This window comes from Lepidochelys kempii, chromosome 9 (genome assembly GCF_965140285.1).
Source record: "Lepidochelys kempii isolate rLepKem1 chromosome 9, rLepKem1.hap1, whole genome shotgun sequence".
Lineage (NCBI taxonomy): Eukaryota > Metazoa > Chordata > Testudines > Cheloniidae > Lepidochelys > Lepidochelys kempii.
Window position 1 is genome coordinate 8,446,078 of NC_136388.1, and position 11,591 is coordinate 8,457,668.

The 11,591-nt window shown below is 62.2% G+C and overlaps 1 protein-coding gene across 3 annotated transcripts in view; it reads right to left on the reverse strand.

Annotated features, from left to right (window-relative positions):
- Positions 1 to 11,331, reverse strand: part of CLCN2 (chloride voltage-gated channel 2) — a 45,350-nt gene extending 34,019 nt beyond the window's left edge. For all 3 annotated transcript variants that reach the window (XM_073359224.2, XM_073359223.2, XM_073359222.2), the window contains exon 1: positions 11,237 to 11,331. In XM_073359224.2, coding sequence (XP_073215325.1) covers positions 11,237 to 11,287 — 51 coding nt within the window. In that variant the 5' untranslated portion in view covers positions 11,288 to 11,331. The remainder of the gene's footprint in view (positions 1 to 11,236) is intronic.
- Between the last annotated feature and the right edge of the window lie 260 nt (positions 11,332 to 11,591).

An 11,591-nucleotide genomic window follows, 5' to 3' on the forward strand; every position in this document is an offset into this window, starting at 1 on the left:
GGGGTGATGGGGCCCCAGGAGGCGGAGGTCTCGGGGTCCCCTGCAGAAGGCAGGCTAGGCTTGCCCCAGCCTGCTCCTCGCTGGCCCATGCAGACTCCAGGCCAGAGCCGGGCTCTGCTTAGTGTCTCCCAAATCAGCACTGAAGGCGGGGGCCTAGTGGTCTGGGCAGGGCAGGTGCGGCAGCCCGAGGATGCACCAGGACACCCAGGTTCCTCTCAGACCCCCTTTGCAAAGCACCAGATCCTTTGCAGCCCCCTTGGAGAGACAGAAGTGATGCACTGGGGGAGGAGGGGGCCTGCACTGGGGATGAACCCGGCTCCAGGGCGGGAGTCCAATCTCAGCCCTCTTGCCCAGAGACATAAGCTCTGAGCTGGCCCGGTGAGCAGGGAAAGGGGTGGGGAGAGGGGAGACCCAGAGACACTTTGGACAGGACGGCAGCTTAAAGCCCCCCTCGATCCACCCCCTCCCCCGCTGCTTTCCCCACATCCCTTGTCTGCTTCCAGAGAGGGCACTGCTGGGGGGGGGGGGTGTGCAGAGACAGCAAATGTCTGGGCTGCCCTCAGAGTGCTGGGGGGAGGGGGTGAGCAATGGGGCCAGACCCAAAGGGATTCCTGATGTGCTCCCTCAGGAGTTAACCTGGGGGGCACCCCGGACTGGCCTGCCTTGGCAGAGTCCTGCCCTCCCCCCCACCCCCACGCCACCAGGGCAGCTGAGGGAAACATCTGGTTTGAATGGAACTGGGTCTGCCCCCAGTCTCAGTGCTGCCCCTCGCCCCGCAGGGGAGTGCAGGCTGCCCCCAGCGCAGGCTGGCATGTGGGGAGAGGCGAGGAGGGGCACGGGGAGCAGAGGCCCACGCTGCATGGGAGGCAGGCAGGGAGCATGCATTGTTGCCAGAGAGCCACAAGGGGGTGCCAGGGAGAAATGGAAGAGTTGGGCCCTGCGGATAGGAAATAGGCATGGCAGCGAGGGATAGAAATCCGCAGAGCGCAGGGGGTGGGGAGAGTAGGATGAACCGGGCCAGTCCCTGGGGCTCTAGGGCCTGAGCATGGGATCAGCCCCATAGCTCAGCAGGTCTGGCGAGGGGCCCTGCAGGCCGGGTTCCCGTGACGCACGTGAAGTGTCTTTCCCCATAGCGTGCACTAACCCCAGAGTTCGCCCTGCAAGGGCGGGGACGGATGGTAAAGGGGGTCAGGCACTGACCCAGGAGGGCTGGGTTCAATTCCCTGCTCCGCCACAGATGCCCCGTAACCTTGGGCAAGTCACTCAGCTCCCCATCTGCCCCATGGGGATAACAGCTGGCTTGGGCGGGAATCTCTGTCCACCTAGGCCTGGCTGTCCCCAAGGAGGCTGCTGGCAGCAATACTGGGTGGGATGAGGCTACTTCCCCACCAAGACCTTGGCCTGGGACCTAGCACTCATGTCACAATCGAGGAAATGTCTTTGTCCCTAACCCAAGGTGAGCCTGTGGAACTCCCTGCCACCAGATTCAAGCCTAGTGAGCTTGAAGTGAAGGACTGGCCATTCCAGTGGGTGACGTGTGCATTGGCACCAGTGAGGATAAACACATTAAACATTTCACGCCCCCATTAGGGAGATGGGGGCTATCGAAGTACTTTTGATAGAGGCTGTTACAGCTTCCTGCTGCTCGGCCTGCATCCCCTCAGATCAGTCTAAACAACCCCTCCCTCCTGCCGCTAGCCCGTGTGACCTCCCCCAGGTAAATGCAGGTCCTCTCAGTCCCTCCTGGTACATCACTCCCAACTCCCCCAGCTCAGCTCGATGCCAGTCTCTGAACTCCTCCCCGACAAGCGCTATTTCGTTCGGGTGCCAGCTGGTGGCTCAGGCAGGAAACGCCAGCGATCGGGGCAACTGCACTCCGGTGTGGAGAAATCGGCATAGGAACCAAGAGGAGCCTGCAAAGCTGTCCCTGATCACCACAATGACAGGCAAGGCGGGGCGCACCCGCCGCCAGAACTTGACCTTTCCTGAGCAGCGGCAATGCGGCATTCACGGAGCTTCACTGGGGGACGTTACGAGCGGGTTTGTCCTTGTTTAAAGGGGAAGTAAAATGAGAAACGCCTATGGGGAGAAGAACCACACTGGCTGGGTATCCTGCCCCCGCCAGGCGCTTTATGAGCCCTGACAAACACATGCCCAGCAGAGCCACACGACAGCATCGCCAACGGCTCATCACTTGGTCGAATCAAAGCCAGCTTCCTCTGGGGGAGAGCCGGACCCCTGCTAAACTCCAGCCACTTCAGCTGCCGAACTGATCAAGGGGAAAACAAAGCCACTGCAGGATCTGAGTGGAAGACAGCCCCCACCTGAGCCCCCTTCCGCTGGCTGAGCCGATTCTGTTCAGACTTCCCTTCCTGCCAGTGGCCAGCCCTTGGAGCACCAGCAAGTGCCACGGCAGGGGCTTAGAATGGAAACCGTTACGCACCCTCGACTCTAGCTGCCCCTCCAATACCTGCTTTCTGGGACTGGGGTGCCTAAGCTGAGCGCCGCATCAGGGTGGGGGTGGGGGGCATGTGCAGTTCATGCTTAATGCAGGCACCAGTGCAGCTGGGACAATGGGCTTGTGGTTCACACAGTGGACTGGGACAGCCGAGCCCGGGGTTCAGTTCCCTGCTGTGACACAGACTCCCTGGTGCATCTTGGGCTAGGATCTGTGGGCTTCAGTTCTGGGGCTAATCCTTCCTTTCTCCCAGGCTGTCGGTCCACGCTCTGGCCTGTCCCTCTCCCATCACGCACCAAGCTCAGTCAGACAAACAACCTTGTCCTACGGTGGGGCATGCAAAGCTCGGCCCCGAAACTGACTCCCCGGCTTGGCAACTCAAACCTGCTCCCATTCTCTGAGAAGGCATTCGGGTGCCCAGGCAAGGCATGGGTCGGGGGCAGTGGCAGAGCACACCCCACTGAATACACTGGAACCTCTGCCCAAGATATGCCCAGCTGCCGCCCTCTCACCCCCGTCACTCACTTGCGCACTGACCGACCCAGACACACTCTGGATTGCGCTCTGTTTGGACTTAATTTGTTTTGTTCTTTCCCAAGTAAAAATATTGATACAACTGGGGCTGCAGTGATCCCTGTGTCCGGCCTGCCGGCTCACCCCAAACAGCAGGGTGGGGGCGTGGCTCACAGCACCCCCAGGAGGCACCGATCCTCTCTGAGAATGGGGTCCCGGGCGAGCCTCGCTCCCCTAAGGATGGCGGATTCTCCTCTGCGGTCTTGGCAGTGTCCAGCCGCAACCCCGCACTCCCTGCTCGCTCTTCCAATGGCCGGGCGCTTTGTTTGGGCTCCCAGGAGGGGTCTGGGCACAGCTCGCTGCCTTCCCCCGGCTTATTTTTCAACAAAGGCCTTTTGAAAACAAACAGCAGTGAGGCTCCAGCCTCCGCAGAGAAACAGCTGAACAATCACAGCTCTGGGAGGGGCAGGGGGGGCTGGGACTTGGGGGCAGCGGGTGGGGGTCTTTTTCCTGGACCTTTCACTTAAATGTCCTGCCTCGGGTGCACTCAGCTCCAGGCCCCAGGTTACCCCCCTTGGGCAGTGCCTGAGCCCATTCAAAGCGCCCCACCCCATGCCCAGTGCAGCCCCGAGACAGCGCAGCGAAAACGCCCCAGATCTTCTGGCCTGGGGATCAGAGGACTGAGGGGGTTGTCAGTCACCCAGCCCCAGAGTGCCCCATCCCAGGGACAGAGGAATTCATCAAGATGCCCTGGCATTGATAGGGGCATGGGGCACCCTGTGTGGCCAGGGAGAGGGCGCTGCGCTGGGCATGCATTTGTATTTTCCTGCTTGCCTGTGACTCCCCTCCCAGAGCTGGGATTTGCATCTCCAGCTGCAGGAAGTTAGGCCTCGGAGATAAACGAGAGGGGAGGGGCTGGGCACCGCTGCTCCATGGCTCTTCCTCCAGTGTGGCAGGCTGGGCAGACTAAGGGAGGGAGCTCTCTGTAGCTGTGTCCCAGGGCAGCGCCAGAGTGAGTCTGGGTTGCAGGGATCCTTCTCGTGCCCAGGTACCCTGGCGCAGCTGCACCCAGGCCTGCTTTTCTGGGCACCCATGGTTACACTGGCACCGATGCCCCACCAGCCTGCACTGGTCCATCGTCATGGGTACCCCTGTGTGCCAGCCGTGTCCGGTCACTGGGGGCTTCACAGCCGCCCAAGGCCCTGCCCCGAGCTCAGCCACGGCACAGAAGGCAGAGCAGCCGCCCCCCGCCTTGTCCCTGATGCCACCATGTGAATGGGCAGCAGGGAGACAAGAATCAGGCACCAAGCCTCCCCAGCGCCCTACAGGAAGGAGCCAGCCCTGGGGGCCCCAGCCAGGCTGCGGGAACCAGAGCCGGACACAAGCAGCAGCCTCCTGAATTTGAGGAGGGCTGAGTGATGGTGGTGGGAGATCTGGGGGTGCTCAGCAGCTCTGCATCAGGCCACTGCCTTACAGGTGCCTGCCACAGGCTCTAGGACCCTGATCTTGACCCAGAGTTGAAGATGTTGGTCCCTCCCTGCTCCCCAGCCTAGATCTCCGGGACCCATAGGGGGCTGTAAAAAGGATCAGTCCCAAGCCCACACAGACTCGGGGGCCGCAGGGCTCAGGCAGGAGTGCCAGGGGTCCCAGAGGGGCTGGGGAACCACGTGAGCATGGCGGGGCTGCCCCCACCCTCCGCACAGGGACACTCGGCTTCTCACAGAAAAGGCCTTTTCTTCTGGACCGCGCTGCATCCCCAGGCGCCAGGAGCATCAGGGACAAAGGGAACGGCAGCAGCAATCTGTGTCACGCTGCTTTTATTACATGGAATCACCCTGATCTGCTACGACGACGGGAACAAGAGGCGCTTGTGAAATGTAAGCCCCTTCGTCCCGGAGCCGCATCTCTGAGCAAGGGGGCTGGGCGTGAGCCGGGCGCACGCCCTAGCCAAGGGGGTTCCATGCAGGACCTGCAGGAGGGCTGGGGGAGCCTGTCCATGTCCACACCGGGGGGAGGAGGGGTACAGCCTTTGGCCCTCCCCCGGGCGGGCTTCTCTGCCAGGACACCGGGTGGAGATTGTGGCAGCCCATGGGGGCACGTGCGTCTCCCAGAGCCAAACGTCCCTTTGCCCGCTGTAACCTTGAGCCACCCCCCGCGACGGGTTGCACAACACCCACAAGGCCAGGTTGGGGCAAAGGGGAGAACAGCTTATCCATTGAGATAAGGAAGGTGGATAAGAGTTCAAGGCTATCGGAGAAATGGAGAAGGATGGAGCTGTCAGCGGTGGCAGAGGGGGACCTGTCCCAGCTGCAAGGAGGGAGACTGGGGCCTGGTCAGGCCACTGGGTTATTTTGGGGGTGGGAGATTAGGGGAGAGAGGACAGATGGGGGGACAAAGCATACAGACTGTTTTCTGAAGGAGCACTTTAAACCCCAGAGCGATTTGAAGGGCACAACGGGGGTGGGGCTGGACCAGGACGGCTGATCCGCTGGGCAAGCACAGGGCACGGAGCGCTGGGAGAAGGCCCCTCCCGGGAGCCATGGACTAGCTGGGAAGAGAGGGTGCAGATGAGAGAGGGGTGGGGGGTACTGATCAGCTGACACCCTCCTGCTGCCTGCTAGGGGCAAGTGGGAGCGGGACTGGGATGCAGCTGGGGGGGCGATTCCCACCGCTCCCTTGTTCAAACCAGCCGGGCCCGGCTGGAGCTGAACTTCCCTGCGCTGCAAAGGAGCCGGTTCAAATCACCAGCCCGGGTGTGAAATTTCTCAGAGGAGGAAACAGAGAGTCCGTGTCATGCTCTCGGCCGGCCCTGTGCCCACAGGCGCTTCCCCCAGCCTGGCACAAGGCAGCTGCAGTGCCCCTCCGCTGACCACTGTGCCCTGCCCTGAGCCCAGAACGGTGCAGGCTGCTCCCACAAAGGCAGAGAGCACACGTGGTGGCCCGGTTACCCTGGCTTTCAGAGATGGAGCCGGCTGAGCCAGAAAGGGGACACATTGTCCCCTGGTCAGCAGGGAAGCCTGGGGGAAATGTACCATTTCACCCATGCTCCCAAGAGGAGGCACCGCGTGGCTCACGACTGCTGGCATCAGCAGAGACAGGGTGGGCACCACCTGTCTCCAGAGCACCCCGCCCGCTCCATCAGCTGGGCCCAACGTGCCGCATGAGGAGGGGATTACAACAGCCCCTGGGCTCCCGGGTGTACGGTGAGGAGGGAGGCGGAAGCGTCTGTTCAGCACAGGGGCCAAAGTGCTGGGGGCCACGTGAGCACTTGGACTGGTCGGTGCCACTATGTCTCAGGGGGGTTCACACCCCACACGCCCCCGGGTCCTCCAACCGTGTGGATTCTCCCACAAAGCAGAGGGCAGCTTGGCTGCGGCTGCACAGATGCCGACCCCATCCCCCGCACAGCAGAGGGGATCTACACCCCCCTTCCCCATCTCTAGTTTCACAAGTGCAGCCCCACCTCGCCCCACAATGGGTGGGGAGCCCTAGGGAGCTGCCCAGGGATGGAGGGGCTTGCGACAAGGTGAGCTGAGGGGCGGGGAAGGGCTATTCCAGAGATCGCCTCCACTGATTGGGGGGAGGAATAGCTCAGTGGTTTGAGCATTGGCCTGCTAAACCCAGGGTTGTGAGTTCAATCCTTGAGGGGGCCATTTAGGCAAAAAAAAAAAAAAATAATAATAAAAAAAAAAATTGGGCATAGCTCCTGAGCAGGGGTTGGACTAGATGACCTCCTGCCTCCTTCCCCCATTACTTGGCCCAGCAGCAAAGTTACGCAGGGCCCCAACGCCTAAGGAACTGGGCCCTGCCCAGCTGTCTGCCGAGGGAAGCCCACTGGTGGCATCATCCACCTGTGAGTTTGTGGTGTGCCCCTTTCTGTGCCCATCTGCAGAGGAGCTGAGCCTGTTACAGGCTCTTTAGCTCACGCCGCTGCAGTCCCTGGTTCAATCCCTGGTGTGTCAGCCAAAACAAGCAGGATGGCAGTCTGCCCTGGCATAGGATCTTAGAGTAGTCAGCTGCACTCCCCAGGGTGTTCGGTACCCGCTGCCCAGCATGCCCATGCTCTGATGGCAGGGGCCTGGGAAGAGCCCCATTCCCCAGAGCAGCCTGTCCCACCTGCAGATATGCCAGGAGGCTATTTAGCCCCTGAAAAACAATGGCTGTCCTGCCCTCATGGCTCCCACCCCACCTGCCTCGCCCCAAGGCTGGGCTATAGTGCCCTGGGAACTGCACCAGCCTGTGTGCATGTCCCGGCAGCTGACCTCTTCCTAGCAGGGCATCGCCGGGAGAGACCCCGGGGCAGATGAACGAGGCCATGTCCCCCGAATGATGAGCACGGTGGGGATTTGGGGCTTGGCAATGCAGGTGCCCCTTGCAAGATGCCATCCTGCTCCCCATGAGGCAGCTGCAAGGTCTCCAGCTGGTCAGCACGAGCCAGAGTAACGACACAGCAAGCTGGGAAGGAGAGTCCGCAGGGAACTGTCAGCCTCCTCACCATGCCACCTCCCCAGCATACAGCAGCGGCTGTAACCCCGGCAGCCTGTGCGAGAGACCAGTACAAAAGATTGGGGATAGGGTGAGTCAGTGTCCAGGGAGAATGGCCAAGGGAGGCCTCTCCCCCCACCACTAAACGGGGAGGGGGCTGCTGAGATCCACACTCGGTGCTGCCCCCAGGGCAGCTCCATCTGCCTCCGGGTGGCAGGTGTCTGAAATCCAAACTGACTGGGCTCCTGACCAGCCACAGCAAACACTGTCAGGGGAGGCTGTCTTCACCGTGTGGCAGCTCGGCAGGGCTCTGGCCAGCAGCAGAAGCACGGGGGCTGCCTGCCTGCGGGCTCATGCAGGCGGCAAGGCGTCGGTTAAGCTCAGGGTGCTTTCGGAGGACTTTCTTCCCAGCCAGGAGGGCTGGAGGCTTGCGTGCTTTTAATCAGAGCTGGGATAGTGCAGGAGCTGGTGGCTCCCGCCCACCCTGGCCTGCGGGCATATTGAGCCCTGCCCTGCTGCCCGGGCCACAGAGCAACCCAATGCACAGCAAGGGTTATCAAGGTAGCTCACCCTGATTGCCCAGCAGGCTGGAAAGGCCCCTACAGAAGGGTTAGCGCAACACCCTCCCCTCCCACAGGGGCAAGCTGCAGGGACTTGGGCCTCCCTAGAGGTGGCTGCAGCTTCATTTGAGAAGGGATCGGAGAAGGGATCGGAGCTGGCAAAACCTCGCACTCCTCTCCTCAGATAACACCTGGCACCCACAACAGCTAGCCCTGCAGAGGGGCTCAGTGCACGACACCAGCACCGAGGGCTTCAGCCAGTTCCCAGGGCAAGAGCTACCTGGCCTGGCTCAGATGCCCCTGGTTTGCCCCACACGGGACTGGGCCCCCAACCCTGGTGCCTGCTCCTCTCTGAGCCACGATTCCCCCCCACATCACTACCTTCTGTGCCCCTTCCACTCGGCAAAGCCCTCAGTCTTGTGCCCCCACAACCTCCTTCTGCCTTCTCGACATCTCCCAACTGCACCTCAGAGGGGTCCTCTAACCCCTTCCTTCCTGAGGGACCCAGAGACGTCCCTGCAGATATGCAGCCAGCTCTGGGGTGCAGCATGAAAGTCCAGTTCACGCAGGGCACAGCACAACAGCAGGGACACCGGTGAGCTGCTACTTCGTCCCTTGGGGCTCGAGCCTCCAAGGACCATCCAGGCACATGGAGTTTCAGCATCTCAACAGCTGAGCCTTCCAGAGCCCACGGGGCAGCAGAGAGCATCCTGCCAGTGGCGCCCCCTGCAGGGAATGTGCAGTGCTGCAGGCTTCTCCCAGCTGAGAAAGGGCTGCACGGGCATTAGAGCAAGGAGGGGAAAGTCCCCTCTCTACACAGCTCTGGAGAGATGCCACAGGGGATGCTGCACCCAGCTTGGGGGGACCCCGGCCTGGGGGAACACAGAGCCCCTGCCATGTGGGGGAAGGGGTAATGGGAGACAGGCCAGGCTAAGCGTGCGGGAGGGGTGAGGGGAGCCCCTGAATAGAGGGGGATAGGAGGGTGGCACACAGATGTTGTGGGGACGGAAACGGAGGGATGCAAGGAGCTCCTGGTGTGTCCCATGAGCTCAGCCTAATCAGGCTACGGTGTGTGAGGCCCTCGAGCAAAGCTAGATTCACAACTGCAGCACGTTGGGTTGTTTACAGGAAGATGAGCTCACAGGGCACAAGACGAAGCCTGCAGGGTAAATTATCAGCTCTCCGAGCCCCGAGCCACCGAGAGCCAGCCCAATCCCACCCCTGGATGGAACAAGTCCAGGGACACAGAGGACACATCTGCCCTGGGAGCTGGAGGAGGAAGGGGTTGATGTGGTACCCATGGGGAGATGGCAACACCATGCTGGGATCTGGAGGGGTGGGACAGAGGAGGGAATTGCCATGAGGGAAGCAAGGGGCATGGCTGAGCATTGCAAGAGAAGTGAGGACAGGGAAATGCTACAGGAGTCGGGGAAGCTCAAGGTGAGGGATGTTCCATTCCCAGGTTTCAGGGAAGGCAGAGGGAGGAGGGAAGAGAGGGACTGGACCTGGGATGGAGGCTGGGTCCCTTCGCACTTTGGTCTCCCAGACGTTCAGCTTCAAGGAGCTGAGAAAAGCTGCTTGTTTACTTGGTGAGTAGAGGCAGGAGTCATTCCAGGAATCAGGAGATATGAAGACATCTAGGGTGCAGGGCTAGCACCATAAACATGGGAGCTAAGGTTAAAGGCAGAGGCGCAAGGAGGGAGCTGAGTGGAACTTGCTGGAGAAGGGGTCTGGATGCAGAGGAGAGGCACCCCCAGAGACAGGGGCGGTAGGAACAGGAAGGTGGCAGCAGGAAGCCAGGGACCCACCACTACGCAAGCTCGGAGGGAGAGATTACAGGAGCTAAATAATCCTCGCTGGGCTGCACATGCTACTGGGGGTGGGGGAGAAAGGGAACAGGCTGCAGGTATTAGCGGTGTTAAGGGGGGATTGTAGAGGGGACAAAACGGATCAAATGACAATTTAGGCTGAAGATCAGTGGGAAACTCCCTGTCAGGGGGATGAATCCGGCCAGGGATTGCCCACAGGGCAGGGCTGGCAGCCCCGTTGCTCCCCAACAGGGGGTGGACGTGGCCAGAGAATGGTCCCCCAAGGATGAAGGGGAAACCCCATGACTTGTGACATTTCAAATTGTTACAGCCCTGGGGAATAGACTGCAGGGAGCAGTCCTGCCCTGGCCCTGGGGAGGGGAAAGGGGGAGAGGGGACCTAGTGTGGGTATGTGTACCTCGAGTTTCTAGGAAGGAGTGTCTGGAGGAGCACAGAGAGCCCCCAGTTTGGCCCCCAGGTCAGGGCCAGCAAATGACATGCCAACCTCCCACACTAGCTAAGGTCTGGCTGGCGTGAAAGTGCATGGTGGGACTCTCCTAGAGGCACCAAGCCCCCTCTGCCCCTCGCAGGCCCCCGAAGTTCACACACACACACACACACACACACACACACACACACACACACACACACACACGGAGAAAGTCGAGCCACTAGACGAAGTTATTCTGCTAACAGGACTTGGTGCCAGAGGCAGCGAGTGGGGAGACGAGGTCCTGGGCACTGGCAGAGCAAAGGTGGCGCGACCGGCACCTGAGAAAGGGGCAGCCTGGTGCCAAGCGCAGGCATCGAAGGGCCTGAGCCCCTGCGGGTAAGAGGAAAGCAGCTGAAACTTTACGGAGGCAGAGCTGGCATCGACCGACCGACCGACCGACTGGCTGCCTACCCCCCGCCCCACTATTCCAGTGCAGGGCTGGCCCCGGGGGGGCAGAAGGGGGGGGGGTCGATGCCAGCACAACAATTCACTGAGGCAGCCACCAGAGTACACAGCAGCCACATGCCAATGGTGCGTGCCCACCCCCCATGCATCTTTTCCTAGAGGTGCCCGACACACGCCCAGCCCCGGAGCCTCCTCCTGGGGGTGCCCGCAGCCCTGGCACCTCCCCGTTCCCAGTGTACCATGTGTTGGGGGGGGCTTGTCCCCAGAGCGCACCCACGCTCGGGGCCCCCTTCTGAGGGGTGCCCGCAGCCCTGGCACCCACCCATGCCCAGTGCCCCGGCACCCACTCATCCCCAGGGCGCTCTCCTGGGGGGCCCCCACGCCCGGCCACAGCCCATTAGCCGCCAGCGCTAGGGTGCCCACCCTGGCATCTCGCAGCGCCGCGCCCCTGCAGAGCCCCGGCCCCCCGGCCCGGGCAGGGCTGGCAGGGGGAGCCGCAGACGGCTACACTCACCAGGGTCTGCTCATAATGCAGCGCCCGCGCCTCCATCCCGTCCGCGGCCATCGCGCCTCCCGCCCCGTCCTCTGCCCCAGCAGCGCCCCGGCCGCGCTCCGCTGCCCGGGCTGCAGGCGGCGGCTCCTGCCCGAGCCCCAGCCCGAGCCCCGCCCTGGGGCGGGCCCGGGGCGCTCGCTCCACCTCCGGCGGGGAAGGGGCTGGAGCCGACCGGGGGAGCCGTGGCCGCCGAGCCCCTCACCCCGGCAGCGCCCTGCCTAGTGCCCGCGGGAGCGAGTCCCCCCCAGGGCCAGGGCTGAGCGGGGCGGGCCGGCCAGCACGGACCCAAGCAGCCCGGCCTGGGACTGGCACAGCC